Raw genomic sequence first — 23,453 nt, forward strand, 5'->3', positions numbered from 1 at the left:
TCCCTTTTAATATTTCACTTAAATGCAAACACACAAATTCTTGAATAACTAGATCAAATGATATAATGATTAGATTAAATCGACTTATTTATGACCTTAGTTTTCTCATCTATTTACTGCTGTCATATCTTATTTCCATTTGCTGTGCCCCCTTTCCCTCTTAATATGTTTCCTTCAGTGTTTCCTAAGTTATGTATCTTCTTTAGTTCTTTATTTTCATTTTCTTCTCCCTTGTTTCATATCCTTATTACTTTCACTTCTTCTTAATCTTTCTCCCCAACCAAACCAAACTTTAAAATGTTTTTGCACTATTTTAATTCCTATTCTACCCTGACACAAATATCAATTAATAAATACAAAATTAACGGCTGAATGAAGTCGTGTAATTGCCAGTGTCTCTATTAATGGTCGTGTGGAGGAATTGAGCTAGTGAAATGTGGGCGGCGCACCGCCTCGGTGTGGCCGCTCCTCTCCAGTCAGCCAGACTGCGTGAAGAACAACGGACAGAGCGAAACGGCGTCGCACACTGGGACCTGCGAGCTGTACTACACATACGTAAATAGCCAACTCACAGCCTGCATAGTACAATATGGAGCTGTGAGGGTCGTGGACCTACTCTCTCTCGCTCTGCATAAAAAACACTACATTGTTTATTTTCCGCATTTACGAGTATTTCCACCAACATGGAGACTACAGGCTTCTGGCTGCTACTGGCTGCACACTTTATCCTTATCTGCCAACAAGGTAAGGCATGTTGTAATTAATGTTAGTGTGTTATTCACAGAAACACTTAATAGTGTTTCAAAAGTGCGGTGGCCTTTTACTTGCTGCGCCAACTTTTAGGTGATCACTAGCTTTAGGTAAGTTGAGCAGTAATACGCTCTCTCAAAAAACAAAACAAAAAAACTAAACGAAAAAAATCTTTTTGTAGTCTTTGTATTTTGTTAGCATTAGAAAGTTTTTTTGTCTGGTCTATATATATTTATGAACTCATTTTCCTAACTGTGGCTGAGATGCCACACACACACTTCTTTTCTTAATTGCTCAGTGGGATCTCAGATTAAAATGTTCTGAGGCATAGAGTGTCACACATAAATTCTAAACTGGAGCTGTCAAGCATGAAAAGAGAGGTCTGGACACGGTCTAACTGGTTTATTAAGAGTGTCAGACGCTCTGTATTTATAAACAACAGCAATTGAAACCCAGTAACACATTACACAGTAACACATTATATATATATATATATATATATATATATATATATATATATATACATACATATATATATATATATATACATATATATATATATATATATATATACATATATATATACATATATATATATATACATATATATACATATATATATATTCATAAAACTCATGTATATAAAATATGATGTTTATATCAGAGATGTGACTTTTAGTTTTGTAGCTGTTAGTTTCTGTGGCTATGGAGACGTTTCCAGTTTTTATTTATGTATTATTTATTGATTTATTTTTTTGACTGATGCCATGGGAACGTGCAATCATCATAAATGTTTAGGTTTAACTGTTTCAGTCTACTCGCACGCAAAAACTATACTTAACTGGCAAGTTAGTTGGCAGATCTATATTCGTCTTTCCACCAGAGGAACTCAGGGAGTCTAGAAGTTCCAGGCAGGCAGTTTTAAAAGCTTGTTGTAATATCTCAACATCTATGAACTTTTGAGGTGGGATTTTACAACTGCATTTAAAATGCAGTGAGATGGTGATCTGATGGCACACTGTTGGTGCACTGTTGCCTCATAGTAAGCGTGTCCAGACCCGTGTAGGATCCTTCTGTGTTGAGTTTGCATGTTCTAATCATGCTTGTGCTCCTTTCCTTCAAGAAGTCTAATTTTTTCTACCAGAAGAAAATATGAAAACTTATTTTTTCAACATTATTTTGACAAAGGGGCAGGCTTACAACTGGAGTTGGTCCATAGGCATTGCACAGTGCTGGCCCACTGCTCCCAATGCTTAAGATGGGTTAGATGTGGCTATGCTATAAATATTAGTAAAAATTATATATTGTCTTAAAATATTAGCAAGGTCATTAAAAAGAAGTAACTCACAGCCAGTCTTTGTTTATTGATTTTCATTTGGTTTTGCTGTTAGTAGCATTTAGTAGCTCTTCTGGTACTTTAATAATTTTACATGACCATCCACTGCAGGCAATGTTGTCTTTCAAGTTATTTGCTGAACCCTAGAATCAATTCCTCCGTGTTTAGTTGCTGTTCTTTCAACACTTAAAAAAAAGACTGATAAGTTGGTCCTTCTTCTTGTCTCCCCAAAAGGAATTTGTTTCTTGCACCATCTCCTAGTACTTCCTGGGACATGGTGCAAATTCTAAGTTGCTTAATGGTGCACTATATTTCAATATAAGTCAATATATTAGAGCCAATTTATAGCTTCTATGATTACTGTTTTCATAAAAAATGGAAATACAAAAATGTCTTGCGTTATATTGGTACCTCTGCAAACTTTAAAATCCACAAGAATTTACAATTCTTGTGAGGGGGGTTGTTTTAGCTTTCTGAGAAGGCAGCACAGGAATGGTGGAAGAAAAGATGTACAAGGAGAAAACTCAGCACCATCTGTCCTCCCATAAGATACTTTTGAATGGGCAGTGCAAGCCCCGTGCCCTACTGTGTCTGGGCTCATAGAATCTCCTGCCCACTTATTGTCTAACAGAGAGTCTGCTGACAGATGGCGGTCACAGTCAGCCTGTCTGACACTAAGGCACATGGAGGAGGAAGCTGTGGTAAATGATCACCACAGACTACCTCCTGTTTCTCTTTCTTCTTTAGATTAATGTTTTTCCCCCTCTATTTATTTTATCCCTTGATATCTGTCCAGTGCTGCTTGGGGAGACTGGGAAGACATCCTTTGCTGCCCAACTGGTAGTCTGGAGAGAGGGATAAAAAGAGCAGATTTCCAGTTGTGACAGCGGGGATATTTGATGACCAGATTAGGTGGTATTAAGCATTAACTCGGGCATACAGAGAAGCCATCGGTTTAAATCCTCCTGAGTCTCCCCTCTTTTCTTTCCATGGGCCCTTGGCTGAATGCTGGCTGGGGTTATTTGGGGAAACAAGCAGACGGGTATTTGGTGGAGGTCAGCTGAGGAGGCCAGTTGGTCGAGCTCAGCCCAGTGAATTATGCTGTGAGAGGGGAGATTTGTTTTGAAATAGCAGGAAAGGGGGCAATGACATACAGAAGAGAGGTCTAAGGGGTAGAATGAGGTGGAACGATGGGGTGCAGAGCAACACAGAACAGAAGAGGGTAATGGGTGTTTTTCTTCTTTTTTACAGGGGATGGGAAGGTGGGGAAGTGTGATTCACGATGGCAGTGTAATTTGTCCGAGTGGTGGTGAGGACGAGAGGGCACTGTCACACTGTGAAGCTGGTGCTGAAGTGTGAAAGCACATTTTGTTAGGAGTGGGGAATAAAGTAAAGAGTAAATGCACACATTTGCCCTCCAGTACCACAAGATTGTAGGCTCACAGAGTGATAGAGCACAGGTTAAGCAGCTCTTCTTCCTTTGTTGCATTTTAACAGCCCCAGCAAAGCCCACTGTGCATTTTGGTTCTCCAGCCTCACTTTGTAGTCCACTTTTGTGGACTATAAAATATGTCTTGGCAAAAATGCTGAGGAAAGAAACATACATGTTTGTCTCTTTCTGCTCTTATGAAACAAATGAAATAACAAAACTGTGAAAAAATGTGAGTAAAACAATACGTCGATTTACAAACACATATTCTCTTACAACATAATATGTGTCGGTCTAGGTTTACAGTCGTCCAGATCATGGTAGTCTAAGGAGCTTGAAAAGAAAGTGACTGAACTTCTTTAAGTTTCTTGAAGATGCTTCATCTCTCATTTAAGAAGCTGCTTTAGTTCTAAAACCAAATGGTGGATTCCTAGGTATTTAAACCCTAGTGGGAGTTGTCCTGTCGTGTCCTGATCATTGACCCAATATTGATCATGTGACTCATCATATTAGCCAAGGTGTGAAAAAATGGCACAATTACCAGCAGAGGTTTTGGGTGAAACCTCTGTGAGACCTTGCCTCACCCTATCATGTGACCTATTGTGATCACCTGACACAAGATATGAGTGGGGGTTAATGCGCCTGAGAAGGGATCTTAAAACTGCATTGTAGCTGGCAGACAGTTGATGTCACCCTCTCAAAAATGTTCAAAGATGGTCGTCCACAGTGGATATAGATAGCCTCTTTCAAACCATCTGTCTTCTGTCCAAAATGTGAACATTGTCACCCTTGAACGAGTGATCTTTGAGCTTTAGATGCAGATGTACAGCTGTCTTGTCCTGTCAAGGTGGCTCTTCTATGTTGTCCCATGTGGAGCCGCTGTTTCGTTTCTCCAGTGTCTGAGCAGTCCTCACTGCACTGCACAGTATACAACATTTATAATATCCCAGTAAAGATTGGACGTCGGATGTGCAGGTCCATCGGTCCATGACCAATCCTGGACATGTATACAATGTGCAAACTTGGTCCACAATTTGGATCTCCAACCATGACCCAACTTGGACTTTGGGTCCTTTTTTTTTTCTTTAGATGTCATTTGGACATCTATGACAGGTGCAAGAAATTTACATGATAAATACATTTTTTTTGTTTTATTTTTTTACAAATATCAACATTTTTTGTTATCAACATGATGCATATGAATAGAGATTATTTATAAACAAACAAAGTTTATTATGCGTTAGCCTGTTGATTTACTCAGTACATGTGGGTATTTATTTATTTTTTTGTTATTTACATTTTTTCAGTTTTTCTTTGACTGGGTTATTTATTTCAATTAATCAACTTATGTTTTTGTAACCAGGTTAAAACAGATTTTCTTTTTTTAAGTTTTCTTTAAATGTGTTGAAATCCATGTTAAAATGTAAAAATAATAATGGCATTTAGTATTTAGAATTCTTTTAAAAAATTATTTTAAAAGGAGTACAATGTGTTTAATAAGTTTAAAAGAGCAGTAATAATAATTTTTTTTCGGGGCCCTCAAAGCGCTGTACAATTCCACTATTCATTCACACACTGGTGGAGGCAGCTACAGTTGTAGCCACAGCTGCCCTGGGCCAGACTGACAGAAGCAAGGCTGCCATATCGCGCCATCGGCCCCTCTGGCCATCACCAGTAGGCGGTAGGTGAAGTGTCTTGCCCAAGGACACAACGACCGAAACTGTCCGGTTACAAGACGAACTGCCAGCTCTTTGAGCCACAATCGCAGAAGAGAGCAGTATCCTGTTTTACTGTGAAGAGCTTAGAAAGAGGTTGTGATCGGTTGCAGGACTGGGAGAAGTTGTGATGGAAAGTATGAGAAGTTTGTAAAAGTGTTTATATATGAACTGGACTATCTGCTCGACAGTCTTTATCAGTGCACGCATTTTGCAAACTGCCTGTGAGAAGCTGGGGACATTTCTGCTCAATCTGCTGCTCAAATCCACCATGCAGCTGCTTACCTTTGTTTTAGCTTAAGAGCCCGCGCCATCTTGGAGAGCTCCACTAATTACGCTGCATTCCTTCACACATAGCTGTTTCTGTACAGAAATCATGCTGCCCACCCTCTGGAAACATGGGACTACAGTGCCTATAGAAGCATAATAAAAATAAAAAATGTCTAAAATGAGTTGAAGTTTGACATTGAAACAACGTCCACAACAACCACATTTTACGGAGACCAACACTAGATGTTCAGTAGATGCTGAAAAAAAAAGTTGCCTGGCATTACAAAACAACAATGTAGTGGGATAGAGAGCCACATACATACACTTAACTGTTTCATCCAGAGGTGTGCTGACTCTCCACAGGCAGAGTTCTTCATGTTTTATATTTGAGAAGCAGCCCCACATGCCTCCCCTTTTGTTGATTTGTTCATTGATGACTGACTTCTCAAATTGTCCTGTTTGGAAGATATCGTTTCATCTCTCAACGAGCTGAATTTCAAATTGCAAGGACAGCACAATAATGGCAACATGTTCTCACATTCCATAAGTCCCTGAAGCTATGGGTTGCATGACATAGACACCAAAACCATGTCTTGCACTGTGTTATAGGACTGAGAACAGTATAATGTTACTGATGCGGAAGGGAAAACATCTTGTTGGGCTTATTCAGACACACTAGCTACGCCCATTCACAACTTTCATCACTATTTTTGAGTGACAGAAAATGGGTTCAAATTCCCTTTGAATTTGAAAGCGTGGAGGGGAAAAAGTAGAACTATTATAGCTGAGCAGTTACATGCTGAAGATGATGTAACAGTGGGCATATCACCATTAAAGACAAAGTCACCAGCAGAGATATTGAGCTATTAGGCAATGGCATGAGACTCTACTACCCACCAAGGGAAATCTAGATATAGTTTGTGATGTTTTCCATTCTGTCACTAGTAAACTGGAGATAATGTAACCCCATTTCCTCTTCCTGAGTATAATCACACCTCTTTGGATCACTCTACCCTCATTCAGCTAGTGTGTTACATGTCCCACCAGAGACAATAAAACACTGACTTACTACACAAAAGATGCATATAGCTCATCTCTCCTGTGTATAAACATTTAGAACACAGGAAGCTTTCATCCACATTGTGTAAAGAAAACCTCTGAAGGACTGTTTTGATGCAACAATGTGGGGATTGCTTTGTGATGACCATGGAGAGGACATTGATTGTCTGGTGGATTGTGTAACAGACTACATTAATTTCTGTACAGATAATGGTGTATCCCACCAGGACTGTACATCAGATTCTTGATATCAAGGGTGTTCTTAAGCAGAATAGGAGAGCCTTTTGAGTCAGGAAACAGAGAACAACTGAAGAGTATACAGAGATAGCTGAGGAGAGGCATTAGTGAGGGGAAAACACTTTTCCATTACTACCTACTCAGATTGACTTCCCAGGTTTGCCATGGTTCTCAGAGTTTTCCATTAGGTCATAGTACCTGGTACCAGGTACTAAAGTAGTACCTAATCTGCCTGGTTCCAAGCCCCCAAATATCACACTGGGAAAATCAAACAGCTGGTGATGGACTTTTACAGGCACAACCATCCTCCTTCTGCACCAGTGAACATTCAGGGAATGGACATTGAGATGGGGGACTCATAAGTACCTGGGTGTTCACCTGACCAGTAGATTGCATTAACAATTCAAAGGCCATCTACAGGAAAGGACAAAGCAGGCTGTATCTGCTACGGAAACCGAGGTTATTTGGAGTGCAGGGTCAGCTCCTAAAGACCTATGGGGGTGTCCAAACTCATAGGCTGCATCCTCCTGAGGCCGCATTTGTTGGCCGATTACGTCACAGTGTCGCGACGAAGGCTGTCCAAATTTGTAGACTCCTCCAAATGCGGCCGACAAGTGCTGCCTCCTTTTCCAATGTCAATCCAAGCTCACCTTTTAACATGTTACTTACAGTAATGGAGAGAACAGCAGCGGTCAGTTTGAGTCTTGGTATTGTTGTTATCTTAATAGGAGCAACTCTGGTCTTTGCTGTAAAGCACAATGCACTTTATCATCTTTGTTTACGTGTCTTAAATACGAACAGTGACAGTAAGAATATAAACTTGTGTCAGAAAAGCCATGCAACTCTGTTTTTACAATTTGGTCAAAGTCTTTAGGAACATAACAGTGTGATATTATGATTTTCTCTATGTTGTCTAAGTTGCTATTGTAGTTATTCCACATTGGCCTTAATTCACTGGGAAGTGGATCATCCCAGCTTGTGCCTTGTTTGCATGTCTCTTGAAGCACTCTTTTGCCTGTAAGTAGAAAAGGGGAGATGAATCTCAATGGGCCGTAAAGGGATTCAGCCATAGACGGGATGCCTTGTCTTGTAGCACGTTATTGTTGGGGCGAAAATGAAACCTGATTGTCTGCATCAATATGAGGCATCAAATACTACTCTGAGTTTGTCTGGTTTTTGGGGATGATATATCCTGCGGTGAGGAATATACCACTTTTCTCCTTCTTTTGCTTCACTGTGCACTTCCTCTGCATCACCCTTTTCTACGATTTCAATCAAACTTTATATGTTGTTCCTTGTACATTGGGTACAGTTTGGTTTGAGGCTTTGAAGCCGCACAGTGGCCATTTGCTTATTGTCTGGTAAGAAGGGTCTCTCCTTAAATGGAAGTGGCATTTCATAATGTCCTTCAGTGTTTTTGTAAATCCCTTCCTTTTAACATGTTAAGAAAGAGAATGTCATCTTGAGACACTGACCTGTTATCCTTGTTATCGTCCTTAAAGTCAGACTCAATAACCTTGATTGCATCAGCTGGAGTCACTAGTGGGAGCTCTTTAACTGCAACTCTGACACAGAGTAGACATACTAGAAGAGTCATCGTAAGACAATGCCAGGCGTGCAATTCTCCAGTCCAATGCTGTGCGAACTGCATAAGGTTCATTCTCTCCTCCTAAGATTACTTGCTTTGGAGGAGCTTAGCTTATTCCTGAGAGCAACTCTAGCCAATTAAAAGGACAACTTCACAGTCTGGTGGTTGCAGCCTATTCTGTGTTGATCTGAATTTGTGGCTGGTTTGTTGCTCATTTACCATTGTCATAGTTGAAGTTGTGCAGAGTGGAGAGCCTGAAATGATGTGATCAGGTTGCACATGATCTTGGCTTCAGAAGACATGAACTTGGCAAAGTCCTTTAAAACTGGAAACTTCCCACTTTCTTTCATAAACTGAGTAGCTTGACGATTTCACCTTGCAGCTGCCCAGTTTGGTATCATTTGAACAAGTTTTTGGTTCTCCTCACAATCGTCGAGAATATTTAAACCTTCCCCTGAATCCTGTGGAGTCATTTGTTTGGATCTTTGGCCAATTTGCCAGACTTTCTCTGAATGCTTTCTGTACATCAAATGGATGTTGTACATGCTAGGGCTGGGCCATATCATACCGTTCACGGTAATACGGGTATAATGTTTTTGGTCATATCGCCCTGCTCTAGTACATGCATCCCTGTATGCTTGACTGTCATTTCTGTAGAAGATCATCAAGCGTTTGTCAAGCTGGACCTCCTATGTATTTCTTTAAGTAGTGCAGTTTGTTAACAGGGGAGATGTGCAGTAAAGGAAGCTTTCCACTCGTTGAATTGTATTGGTTCACATGTTGTACATACTTGTTTTTACCATTCATCGTAAACTTTGAGAAGCCGTTTTTCCTTTCTATGGGCCTCCTCCTCCGACAGGGCAATGTAGTTGACCATTGGATCCCAGAAAACCTGGGTTGGAGCTGTGGAACTGGAACCTTGAAGTGGCTCTCACTGGGACCACATAGCTGAGTGTGGGTTGATCTCCTTCTCTGTTTGGGATAGAGCTCTTTTCAGCTTGGGTCAAGCTCCTATTGAAGCATCCCCGGTTAAAAAGATGTTCTCTCAAATGGTTGGCCACTGTCCCACAAACGTTTTGGATATTGATCTGGTTCGTTAAGTAACAGAGGTGGCTGCTAATCAGTTTCAGCTGCCCTTTTTTATCTTTTCTGACATTTTTTTTTGTTTGTTCAAAACTAGTTTTGTATTTGGCTAGGGTCGGTGTCACCAGTGGTAGCATGAGGTGATACTGGACCCTACAGAGGTTGCACAGGCAGTCAAAGTCCATTGCCAAAAGGTTTGCTGTTTCGTCCCAACACAGTATCAAGAGCATGGAAGAGATTCCAGGAGACAGGCGCTCTAGGAGAGCTTGTCAGGGCTGTAGAAGGTCCTTAACCCATCAGCAAGACCACTGGTACCACTACACCACTTGCTCCTTTGTGCAATGAAAAAGCAGATTGTCAGAGCCCTACAAAATGAACTCCAGCAGGCCACTGGTGTGATTGTCTCTGACCAAACAATTGGAAACAGGCTTCGTGAAGGTGGTCTGAGAGCCCAGTGTCCTCTGGTTGTCCCTGTGCTTTACAGTTTTTATAAATGAGAGCAAGTTCAGCTTAAGCACATGTGACAGACCTGAAACAGTATGGAGAAAATTACATTATTAAGCATGACTGGCTTGGTGGCGGGTCAGTGATGGTCTGGGGAGGGATGCACAGACCTCTACAGGCTGACTGTCCCTGACTGCCATTAGGTATCTGGTTGGAAAGATCAGTGGGTTTTGAGTTCCTCCTGGTTCATGACAATACTCACCCTCAGTGCAGAGAGTTTGCAGGCAGTTCCTGGAGGATGAAGGAACTGATACCACTGACTGGCCCCCGTGTTTGCCTGACCTAAAGCCAGTAGAACACCTCTGTGACAGTTTGTTTCTTTGAACTCTGGCTTGATAAATTTTATTTCCAATATATTATGTGGCTTTCTTTTGTTCCTAACCTAACATTACCGAGTATATATCTAGTAACAACTATACCAGGTATTAACTAGAGATGGACCGATCCGATATTACATATCGGTATCGGTCCGATACTGACTTAAATTACTCGATCGGATATCGGAGAGAAATAAAAATGTAATTCGATCCATTAAATATCAAAAAAGCACCTCACAAAATTTGCGACATGGCATAACTTGGCCCATAACCGTAGTACGTCGGAGCAGTATGCCTCACGTGATAGAGCGGCTGTGTGTATTTGCAGACTCGCTACCAGCCCGGCATTTCATCTCCGAGGAAGTTATCCCAGAGAGAAGTAAAGCAAGTGTGTAAGTTCATCTCTGAATGTTTGTAAAGCATAGAGATTAACAACCGATATATGGAGCGACTGCCTCTCTCTCCCTCACTCTTCTGCTGCTACTTCAATCATGAAACCGATCAATGATCAGCTGATCAGCTTTTCTGTCGCGAGTCCGTCTCTCTTGTTTGTTTATTGCCCACTTTGTGCCAGAAAGAGGAAACCAGCGGCTGAACAACAGCAGCACGTTTAAGCTTGATAATCTGTTGTTAGAATTTATTTACTTTCTACACCAGGATCCTTTTCTACGCAGCTGACGGCTGGTAACTGTGCAGGGGCGGATCTAGCAAAGTTTAGCCAGGGGGGCTGATAGGGCATAAACAGGGAAAAGGGGGCACAAAGACATACTTTTATTTCTTATTCTTATTTAAAATGTTTAGCTTTTAATAAATAATTATCCGAATCTTACACTCAAAGTTTTAATCTGATGTAAAATGTATAGAAGTCCATTACTGTATATAGAAACTATTAAGTCTAATATACCCTAGTAAGCTATAGTACTTTTTCCTTTGGGAAGGTACGATCTGTGCAGTCTGCAATTCTGTTGAAGAAAGATGTTGAATCTATTTAATTATTCTTGAAAAATAATTTATTTCTGTACATTTTTTTTCACACTTCATCAAATTAAAGTTGATTACGTCGATTAAGCATCATAAGGTGGAGGGTGGTTCCCTAATTTTTTTCTTTGCTGGGAGTTTTAGAGCCCTATTAGTTAGGTTGCTTACTCTCTAAAATACCAGTATAGGGAGGATGGTGTAGGTTTAAGTTTATTAGATTGATCAGTATTGCTGAACTATGAAATATTTTGGGTGCAGTGTATTTTTTGCATACAGCTATAACAGAATAGCTTTAGTGTTTGTTTTTTTTAACTTGAGTATGAACTTATACAAAAAGCAGCAAGATATTTTAAAAAACAGCTTTATTGATTAAAAAACACACTATATTGGATTCATATCAGTATCGGCAGATATCCAAATTTATGATATCGGTATCAGACATAAAAAAGTGGTATTGTGCCATCTCTAGTATTAACCTCTCAAAGCAGCACTAATATCGCCTCTCACTCTAAGACAGCTGGGATTGGCTGCAGTCCCATCGCGAGTGGATAGGAAGGAAATGGCTTCATATTATATACAGTAAGCAGTAGGTTTCCATATAAATACACATAGAATTCTCTGTACCACTACAGCACAGTTTGGGGTAAACTCCACCCCTCCAAACTTCTTTGGAGCCACTAGAGCAAAAGTCATAGCACTAGGTAATCTCATCATGTGAAAAAAAATGCTTATTTTTGTTTGTGTTTTACAGTCATCTAAATAATTATGGTTGTTCTCCTCCAGTTCAGATAAGTAGCCATTTAGAGAGAAAAAATTAAATCCCAAATAAATGTCATCATAATAGATGTCTTTCTGAAAGTGCTTATAATATAAAGTGCCTTGAGGTAAATGATTTGGTGCTATATAAATAACTGGGAATTGAGTATTGCAAGGTCATTTAAATCATTGGAGTCCAGAATATCATTTTGCTCAAATATATGATCAAGTTGTGATAAGAAACAGATTTTGCATGAGAAATAGAGGGAGAGAAATAAAAGGATTATTAAGAAATTGCAAGTAAATAAGAAATCACCAGACAGTGCTAAAGAGGGAAAATTAAATAGAAGTATGTCAAGGTTACGAGAGGACAAATCCATAATTTCCTCTGTGTCTGCCCCCTAGCTGCTAATTTAAATTAGGTCATCTCTCAAAATAGTCATGTGTGTCCAAGGTGTTGAGAGCAAATGCCCGCCTGTTAATGAGTCAGTGATTGTGTTATTGATGATGATCACACACATCACAATGGATATATGCAAGTAAAAAACCAATTGATGTTTGGCTGCAAACTTGCAGGCAGGGTGGCTGTGGCTGCCCCCTGCAGATGATGTGGCACTGAAATCTTTAGAAGGTCAGCGGGTAGGACGCCCTGCTTAGAACACTATGGACAGAAAACTCAATCATCTTTTTTCCTGTGAGACTGAACCCATGTTTTTTCAAGTTGTGGTCTGTATGCTACAAATGGGAAACACTATTCTAATAAATACCCCATTATACAGCCACCATTTACAAGCTTATCTGTATGTGAATTCGGTAATAAAATACTTCTAGATGGAATTAAGTGCAAGATAGAACTGAGCTTTTTAGAGTAGGGGAAAAATAAATGTTATTCATGTAGTCTCGTAAATAATGGATAACTTTTGGTTAGCTGGCCATTCAGTCTTAGATAAATTTTATTCATATGTCCATTGTATATGTTAAATTTCAAATTCCTTTTTTGCAGACATACTTTTGAATGGCTCTTTACGCTAAAGCTGATTCAAACCTGTCCATTGAACCCTGATACTTTGCTCTTCACTGTAACGATATTATCACAATATCTTCTCAGTCAAATGTTGTTTTGTTGGTGTTGTGCTGCCTTTGTTGGCATATTAATATAAAAATGGGTATTTTCAGTATTATATGTGTTCTATAGACACAATGTTCATTTTCAATTTATAAATATAACACAGTTATCAGTGAGTGGAAACTGCATACTGGACATCTGCGCATCAAAAGGACCCAGTCGAGGTGGTTCAGGAATCTGATTAGTATGCCTCCTGGGTGAGGTGTTCCCAGCATGTCCCGCAGGAGGGAGGCCCTGGGGCAGACCTAGGACACAGTGGAGAGATTGCATTCCATAATTTCCTCAGGTATTAATAAAGTATTCTGATTCTCTCAGCTGAAGATGGATGGATGAATGGAAATTTAATGACTGGACTTGTTGCACAGGTGGCATCCTATTATGGTGCCACACTGAGCTCCTGAAAGCCTCCCATTCTTTCACAAATGTTTGTAAAAGGAGTCTGCGTGCCTAGGTGATTGATTTTTATACACCCGTGGCTGTGGAAGTTATTGAATTCAATGATTTGGATGAGTGATTGAATACTTTCAGCAGTATAGAAATAGACTTTATTTGATCACACATTGGGGAAATTCACTTGTTACAGTATCGCAAGGGACGTGGGACACAAGGTACAATTGAGATCTATTGGAAAAAAAAATAATTTAAACGGAAAAATATTTTTAAAATAGTATACAACAAAGAAAAATACTATACGATACAATAGTAAAATATACTATATAAAGATTGTTACTATATACAATAAGATACACCAAGAGTTTTATTTTTATATATGTATATAAAGTGCAGTGGGAGTGATAAAAATATGTATGTATTTTAAACAGTATTTTTATCCTGTGTGGATATTTTACAGTCTTAAAATGAGGTTCTCATTCAACCTTGGTCTACTACTTTTGGTGGGTTACTTCAGTGTTTACTGCCCATTTTCCCTAGTTGGCAACTTGGAAATACTACATGCCTTGGATGCAGCATTAAAATCGTCAAATTCATTCATGAAGTAGTCTTTTGATTTCACTACATGCTCTAACCGACGTCCCTAGGCATACCATTTTCAATTGATTTACTCTCCAACTGAGGATTAAGTTGACAAAGTATTTAATCCAAGAAAGAGGGCTTTACATTCATCCTCACACTTCCCTTCTCGTTGTTGTTTCTTTGGGATACAGTGCTGGCATTCTGCTCCATCCATTTAAGTCCAGTGTTTAATTAAGTTGTTTTTCTGTTGAAGGAGCTTCTCTGGGGGCCTTTGACAAACTCTTTCGTCAGTGTGTGTACAATCAGATTAGAATCAAAACACCTCTACTTAGAAGACATGCTTTATAAATAAGGAAATCTGCAAAAGAAGGTAATTCAGTGCTTAGTTTTGCAGGACTTATTAGACATTAGAAAAGGCAGAATTTTGAGTAAATAAGACAACAAATATTTGCTTTATCTCAAAAGTTGGGCAGTTATTGCCTTTGAAATACTTTTTTTTTTAAACTTTTTTTAAATGTTGGGACAGTTTGTGTGTAAAACGATGTATGATGTTTACCTGGAAACACTTGTGCAAAATACTAAACCACCTATTTGCTTAATATTTATAACTAAATGCTAAAAATCTGGCCCTCTTTAACAATCTATTAAGTTGTTTCCTTTTCCTCTCCATGCTGCTACCTCTCTAGCAGACAACCAGATAAAAGATAACAGAAGCCATCATAGTGTCATTAAAGATCCTTATTAAACTTCTGCACACTCCAAAAGACCTCAGCCTGCCCAGCTGATGAAGCCAACTTTGGCCCACCTTGTACAGAGCATAAGTGTTATGTGACTAGTCCTGTTTATTGTTTTGGTAAATGGATTTGTACTTTAGTGTCCAAACCACAGTTATGCTGTCAATGAGCATTTTACTGGTGTTAATGAGCAGGTGGTGAGGTCACACCAGATGAAGTAGGCGATACTCTGGATCATCAGAGAACTTCTGGAGATGGCATTTTGTGGTGTTGTATCTGAAGTCCGAAGTATAGAGGATAAAAAGGAAGGGACAGAGGACCGTCCCCTGAGGGCCCCTGATGCTGCATATCACCACTTCAGACACACAGACCTGAAGCCTCACGTACTGTAGTCTTTTGATGAGGTAGTCCATTGTCCATGCAGTCACAGTGCTTCTAGTACTCTACAGCTGTGAAAGTGATCTTGCCAAAAAGTAATTCTATGGATTGCATCATCCACCCCAACACCAGGATGGTAAGCAAACAGCAGGGGTCCAGCAGCAAGAGAATGGAGGTTGTTGATCCCCTCCAGACTCTTCATCAAGTGGGAAAAGTAAAAACACAGGTCTAAAATGGTTAGGCTCCCTGGGGTATACAGTCTTTAGCACCAGAACGACACAGGAAGTTTTTCACTTTGGTGGGAGGAGTGTGAAAATGCAAAATCTTGTCCGAAGAGGGGGGAGTAGCACATTGGGAGTGGGGCTTGAATCAAAAGTCCCTTTTCCATTAGTACCTACTCAGGTCGACTTGCCATGGATCTACGTGACTCGACTCACATCGACTTGCTTTCCAGCCCAGTAGTACCTTGTTTGCGTGCTTGTTGTCATTGCAATGAATCTGCACGTCCTGCGATGTAATTTCTATTGACACGACTGCGACACACCAGTTGGTGGCATGCAGTCTGATGATGTCACATTTTAGTACCTGTTTTGATCAATTGGAACCCTAGCTGAGCAGGTACTAAAAAGTGCCTGGTACCAGTTACTATGACCTAATGGAAAACCGTGGTGAACCGTGACGAGTCAATCCGAGTCAGTACTAATAGAAAAGGGGATAATCTCTCTTTAAAAAAGGGATTCAGTTCACGATTGCTCTATTCTGTAGTCTGTATCCATAACCAGTTTTGTCAATACTCTGACTGAGGGTTGGTTCACGCTTACGCAGAAGTGCAGTCAAGACAGAGCAGTTGGATAGGACTCCTTCTTTTGAGGTCCAGGGAAGCAGGACTGCCAGGCCTTCAGTTAATCATTCTGGGTATGTCTCATTCGTTAGCAGCAGGTTAATTTGTGCAGCCAGACATTCATTGTTAGTTAGTTAGCTTCTTTAGCCAGTAAGTGGGATTCATATCAGGGCCTGGTGCTGTCCAACTCTTCATGCTTCATTCTTTTTTGGATATCTGCAACTGTTGACGCTTGTTCAGGGAGGTTGCTATGGTTGCTCTTAGCACCACCAGATACCCAGCATTGTTATTATGGGTTACATCCTTCTCCCACATAGTCCTCCAGTATTGCTCCATCTCCAGCCTTGTTTGTTATAGTTTCCCTGCCACTGAGTGTACACCTTCGATGGTTCAATGGAGAGCAGCTGGTTTATCCTCCTGGCTTCTAGAATAGAATAGGACTTTATTGTCATTGTACATGTACAACGAAATTGTAGGTGCTCCACACCGACTGTATCTTATGTATGTGTGTATGTATGTGTGTATGTATGTGTGTATACACACAAAACAAGAGGAAAAAAATACAAAAATAAGACAAAGGCACACATTGGAGAACAAAACAGTTGCAAAGTGCTCAGAGGCAGTGCAAAGAAAGACTTGGTCCGCGAAGAGTCAGTGTGTGAGTGGCCTGAGTGATAAAGGTTACTCAGACCATGGCTTAGATTGGTGAGGCAGGATTTCTGGGCAGCAGGTCAAACAGGTGGTGAGCGGGGTGCAAGGGGTCCCCTGTGATGGCACTGGTTTTCCTGAGACCTTCCTGACGAAGGTCTCCAGGGGTAGCAGAGGGCAGCAAATTATTTCTTGGGAGGTGTTAATTACCCTCTGTGCAGTCTTCCTGTTCTCATTAGTGGTCTGTCCATACCAAATACCCAGGCAGTAGGAGAGCACACTCCACTGAGAAACATTAGAAGGCCAGCAGCAGCTTCTCATTAAGGTTATTCTTCCTTAGGACACGAAGGAAGTGCAGCTGTTGCTGGTCCTTCTTTACCAGGACGTTGGTGTTGTCCGTCAAGGTGAGACCTGAAGTCCATTAGGAATTCTTTGTTTTAAGGACGTTCAGCTTCAGGTTGTTTTCTGAGCACCAGTGGGACAAGTTCTCTACCTCCGCCCTGTACGCTGTCTCATCTCCATCAGAGATGAGCCGAACCATGGTGGTGTCATCACTTTATGATGGTATTCAGTGCCTTCAACAAATGCACTGGGGCTTGGTTCCCAATAAATAACTTCGATGTTTCTATGTATGTGTGTGAACAGGTGACTGAAATGAGGCGTATTGCATAGTGCTTTGAGTACTATTTGAGTAGATTAAAAAAGTGCTATATAGTAATCAGTCGTTTACAATGGTTTGAGATCATATTCAGAGTTTGTTAGTGTTTGTGTGTATGAAATAATTAATTTTTTTCCTGTTGTTTTTTCTTTCATTGGATTTTCATAGAAATAAATAATTCATCCTGTATTTTTACCAGTAATTCATCCAATGAAAATATTACTAATACCACCCCCACCATGCTCAAATCCTCGTTGGCATCAAGAGCTGAGGGTCAGGGATTCGGGTGGAAGTAGAGGGGAGGGGGTTGTTACACATTCTGGCATGAGCACCAGTTCTCACCCCACAGCCTGTAGATGTCCTGGCTCTCCCAGGGTTTAGCTAATCCTCTTATTCAGCTTCTGGCTGGAGGCTGCGGGGCTCCCACAGACCGGAGCACAGAGTCGGCCACTCTCCGGTGAATAAACACAGTGACACAGTTGTGGTCTTTTTCTATTTCGTACAGGCGCTGAGCAAGAATTCTCCATAGAATCTATTCTACTCCTTCACTCTTTTCCAGTAAGCATGTTAACCCACCACCCCCAATCATCAAGACCTGAATTACATCTCTCCTACTCAGTCACCCTCCCATGTTCACTTCTTTGTTCTTCTAAAATCAGCTTTTTTCTCTTGATCCCCTTTTGCTCTATAACAGAAACCTTTTTTTTCTTCATTATTGATGGCTTCAGGAATATTTTCTCCAAACAGCGCAACAAACACTAGCCACATTGTGTAGTGTGACATCATTTTATGCTCCCTCCACAGAGGTTCCCAAGCGCTTTGCTTGCCGAGTTTACTTAACAAAGGAAAATATGATTTGTCAAAAAACCTGAACATCATGGACTGTAAATGTGCTAATTACCTCAAACTTAGCATAATGTCATCCATCCCAGTCACCTGTCCCAATCAATTTGGAAAATAAGGTTACTTTGTGCTTTCAGTTAGAGCAAAAGTGATACCAGACTACCATTTAAAAAATGAATTTGAGGCATGGTTGCAAAAAAAATCTTTCTCTTGCATGCTCATAGACTAAAAAGGAATCTGATGCTACTTCTGATCTATTAAACATGCTAAAATGTCTTAAAAAGAGCACAAATTCTCACAGCTTTGAGATATGTTTGTAAATTCAGAGACAACTGTCATTTTTAATTTGAGTTTACAAGCTTTGACTATTACAAAGTTAAAGCAAATATGGGAAAGTGTATAGATGTATATGTGACTTTTAAAACTTCAATTTAGTTGTTGGGTTCCTGTTAATATGCACTGCAAATAAAAGTCTTATTATTTTACAAGAAGAGTGCTAGAGAGCATAATTATTTCTTGATTAAATTCTATTCACATTAATTGTCAAACATTTTGATTATTGGTTGTTTTTTATGATTATTTTTAAACAGATGTCCCTAACATGAACTTGTACCAGGTTATTAAATGCTAGTTATTAATTGTCTATGTTACAAAAATCCAAGTTTTTAAGTTTCTGATTGCAAGCCACACAAAAGATGAAATTTGAATGATTTGTTTTGTTGTGTTTTTTTTAAAACAGGCAATTCCTTTATTATGTAGAAATTGTAACCTTGTGGATATGTTGTGACACAAAAACGGAGAATTTTTAAAAGTATATTTGAATCATTTGAGAGGTTAAAAAAATCTACAAACTCAACAAATAAAGTATGCGTAATCAAATTATCCAGACAAATTATTTGTCATTGGCCTAGGTTCCCAGCTTTGCCTTGTTGGGAATTAAGCTTAGAGTGTAACTTTGATAACCTGAAATTTAATCTAAAATGAAAAGTTTAGTGCTCTTAACACTTTCGTGACAGATTGTTAGCTAGGGAGAGTGTGACGCCAGTGTGTATATATGTATGCACAGAGACATCTGCATACACAGGAACAGACTGTAATAAGCTCTTGTTGATATACTGGTTACAGAGCAAACAGGTGTTACATGTCAGAACTGCTTACTTACACTGTCTGGCTGACATTTCCAGCTTAAGAGAGACAGAGCTCACAATTTCCTGTCAGGGTTGGCCCTACTGACAGCACAGACCTCACACCCCAGACCTCGGCAGCATTTTAGCTTGTGTCTCCATCTTAACACGGCTTCTGTCTGTGACTGTGCCATGTTGGCTTGAGCACAACACCAGACTGTCATTAGACTGCCACTTTTGCCAAAGAAAATCTTTTTGTAGAGGTATAATGTACAGCAAAAGTCTGCCATTTGAAGTTTATTTCCTCTCATCCACAAATAGTAAATGCTTACATCTTTAGCAAAGATTTTTTTATTTGTCTAAAATATTTACATTGACTGGCAATTACTCACTTGCAGCACAGCCAGAAACCTCACCACCCTCCCGAATTAATATGCCACACACTATAGAGCAAGTTCATGCTCACATCTCTGCCCTATTAAGAAAAAAATGGGGGTAAAAAAGTAGCAAAATTTTATCACTAACAAAAAAATGGCACTGTGACACACACCCCAGAACACACACGCACACACTGGCGTTATGTTTGGGCAGCAGCCCTTTTATTTGTGGCAACAAAAATTTTCTGATATATCTGAGCAGTATTATCAGGTCCTGTCCTGCAAATGAGCTCCATTCAACAGTTTGAATTTAATTTGGTGGCAGTACCTCTTGTTCAGCCGTAGGACTTTAATAATATCCATGAAGTTCTCCACCACCTGAAGGTTCTGGTTAAAATGACGCTTCAACTCAAAGTAACAGTTTTCTTAAGTAGAGCAAAGACTCCTGATACGAGGTGCAGTCCATGATGGTGGAGCTTGAGTCCATTTCACAGCAGCCTGGCCTATAGAGAGAAAATACATTAATGAAAAAAAATAAGCTAAAAATGAATAATTACTCAAATATCTTGCAGAATATACTTAGACTGCGTGCCCAAGTCAAATCTGTCACATCTGTGTATTTAAAAACAAACAAACAAACAAACAAACAAACAAACAAACAAACAAACAAACAAACAAAAAGATCCCCATGAACTAAATAGAAGAGAAGAAGTTAAAGAATTGAAACTCGGAGGTAGGGTGAGGCACGTAAACGAGAATGAACAGCTTGCAGAACTGGGCGAACCTATATAGATGACAACCGGAAGGAGCGTGTTTGGAGGTGTGGCCCCGCTCCTGAAATTCCGATACTTAATCTCCAAATAAAATACCCACTGTTATTGTAGTTAACTTGGATATGTTAAATAATTTATGTAAATAGTTCTACTATTTATAGATAAAGAAACTGAATACTCTATGTGGAACATGTGTTGGTGACCATTTGTTTCTGTCTTGCAGCTGAAGGATATGGATACAGGAATCAGCGCAAATTTTCAGAAGACATTGACTGGTCGTACGCAGGTGAGTCAACAATCACAGGTAACAAAACGAAAATGCTGAAGCAACTTCTGTGCATTCAGAACGTTCCTGAATTAATAGAGCTACATGGTGTCAACAGATTTGGGAGGTCTTCATTTTGTTATGTGTTTGTGTACACTGCTGTTTGGTAAGACTCTTGAGTATATATATTATTAGTGTGGGTCTTTTGAAACTGAGTGGATGCTTGGTGAAGTCTTGGGACTCGTCTGCAAACTCCAATCCACTTTTTGTGGTGGGGGAATAGGTGATACCCCGAACACGGTGGTGTTCTGGGGCATTGATATTGCTGGCCCTGGACCAACCTTTTCCTAACCCATGGCAGGTTGTGGGAGATGGGGGTGCCTACTGAGCCACAGGAGGTAGAGGATTACCCTCCTTCCGGGGGTAGTCCTCAACCTCTTGGTTTTACCTGTCCCATCCTTCCCTCCTCCACACTCCCTCATACAACACATCACTCACACACGTAGTCTTGAAGGGGTGTCGTGGATTGCGTAGGTTAGTGTGTAAGGCCATGAAAGGGCCCCCTGTGTAACGGATATTCATGAATACACGGATGCGCCTTATGCCCCCCCCGTCCTCCTTTTTTAATTACACACAGGGGTGCAGGAAGGGGGACATCTTCCTACACCCCTGTTTCACACACTCTGCCTCAGATCAGGGGCAACAAGCAGTTTGTGGTGGTTTAGGGCGACATCTGCTCACCAACACCAAGGGGGGGGGTGTTTGCACGTGTCTTTGTCTCTCTGTATGTCATCAGTTGGTAGGTGAGAGCGAGTGAACGAAGTGTATGAGCGTGTGTGTGTGCATGGTGGGGTCTAGGTCTGGGGCTTGCTGGGCCTTGGCCCAAGTGGGACATGGTGACCAGGTCGTGTGTACTTTTGGGAGCTGTCTGCCTTCAGGCTTCTGGGGGGCATCATTGCAGTTACCCTAATTATCAAGTACATTTGTGACAAAGACACAGTGACTGCGTGTGAGAATGCCTGACTCATACACTCTCTCCCCATCTCCTTCTCACGCTGTCCTTTCTCTCACACATACTATTGGAAAATTGTTGATTTATGTGTCTGTGTTTTTTCACATTCTTCGTGCTCCAGGTCTTGTATGTTTGTTTTTTTTGTTTTTTGTTTTTTTTTTTTTTGGGGGGGGGGGGGGGGGGGGTTGTTTTGTTTTATTTTGTTTTTGTCTCTTACTTGTGCAGTAGTTGGCAATACATTTTATTTGTTTTATTTGTTTAAAGTTTGTGGCAAGCCTATTCATGCTGTTATGCATTAAGCAAACACCAAAAGAGTATGGTAGGTATAGAAGCTCTAGCTAAAATAAAGAGTCTCAGTGGCATGTAAAGGAACAAAGAGCAGAAAGATAAATCTAAAAGACTTCCACACCCAGTACTGGACATCACTACCAACAATACAGACTGCATTGCCCTTTAGCTGCTGTTACATTAATCTTGAAACTTGATTTTTAGGCGAGAGGTTTCTTCCCTTTATGTGTTCTTAATGATCAAATACGGGCCTATCAGACTGCCAGTTTTTGTTTTGAAAGATTCATGTTTCCAAAAAAGAAAGGGGGGAAAAGGAAAAACTGGTGATAAACTGACTTTTCTTCTGTCACCATTAGAGCTGCACGATTAATCGTTAGAAAATCGCGATCTCGATTCATACTTATGAGCGATCTCATTTCCAAATGACAACGATTTACAAAAAGAAAAAGAAAAAAGATGACGACGACTGTACCGCATTTTGATCCGGGACGTAATCTGCATGAAAACAAGCGCTCACTCTTCCTGCTCAACAAATGACAAGGGCGGAGCCTTATACCACGTGATACAGAAGCTGTGCCGTGTGATGCTAAAATTAGCAGGGAAAAAACAACGTTGAGCACGTCAGGGATGACGAGAAAATGACAGGAGAAAATCCGTCCCGGTCAACCACCCAAACATCAATAACGGGAACCTTATACAGCGCTTCCCTTTACCCGTCGAACTCCCGCAGGCACAAAGAAATTACGGAGGCTATCACTTATCACCTGACCAAAGATATGGCTCCCATCAACACTGTGCAAAACGAGGGATTTAGGAAAATGATCAACACCCTAGACAAACGCTACACAGTGCCGTCCCGCAACTATTTTTCTATTGTTGCACTACCTGCTCTATACACGCAGTGTCGAGCAACGGTGGAGACGGAATTTCAAGCAGTACAACATTTTGCGGCAACAACAAAGCGTGAGACATTTGTTGTTTTTATGTTTATTTATTGTTTTTATGTTCAGTCTCAACTGTTACGAAGTTGATGTGCAGCTAATAAGTGCAATAAATATTTATACTGGAAAAGAAAATCGTGAGAGAATCGTGATCTCAATTCTAAGCCAAAAAATCGTGATTCTCATTTTATGCAAAATCGTGCAAAATCGTCATCGTCATATTTTGAGATTTTGGGTGATTGGATAGAACCACTGGATGAACCACTATATATGCAGGAGTATTTAGAACTATGTTCCTAGGACTATGCTCTTTTAGACCTCAGATAAGACTGCAGAGATCTCAGATGACATTCCTAGAATCTACTGGAGCCAAACAAAGTTTGGGTGGGGGGGTGGATGTTACTGCCCTGAGTGTTCCAATTACCTCAGAGACCACTGTTGCTTTCATCTT

The 23,453-nt window shown here is 40.3% G+C and overlaps 1 protein-coding gene across 3 annotated transcripts in view; it reads left to right on the forward strand.

Annotated features, from left to right (window-relative positions):
* The first annotated feature begins 499 nt into the window (after positions 1-499).
* LOC147325318 (receptor-type tyrosine-protein phosphatase zeta-like) overlaps positions 500-23,453 on the forward strand; it is a 96,450-nt gene continuing 73,496 nt past the window's right edge. For all 3 annotated transcript variants that reach the window (XR_015130310.1, XM_086299779.1, XM_086299780.1), the window contains exons 1-2: positions 500-744; positions 20,720-20,782. Coding sequence is in view for 2 of the 3 variants with exons in the window: in XM_086299779.1 (XP_086155905.1) it covers positions 684-744; positions 20,720-20,782 (124 nt within the window). In the remaining variant the exon portion in view is untranslated. The remainder of the gene's footprint in view (positions 745-20,719; positions 20,783-23,453) is intronic.

This window comes from Aulonocara sp. 'chitande type north' Nkhata Bay, linkage group LG7, assembly GCF_057382095.1.
Source record: "Aulonocara sp. 'chitande type north' Nkhata Bay isolate Kocher_YH1m ecotype deep benthic linkage group LG7, A_spYH_male_GT1.1, whole genome shotgun sequence".
Taxonomy (NCBI): Eukaryota; Metazoa; Chordata; class Actinopteri; order Cichliformes; family Cichlidae; genus Aulonocara; species Aulonocara sp. 'chitande type north' Nkhata Bay.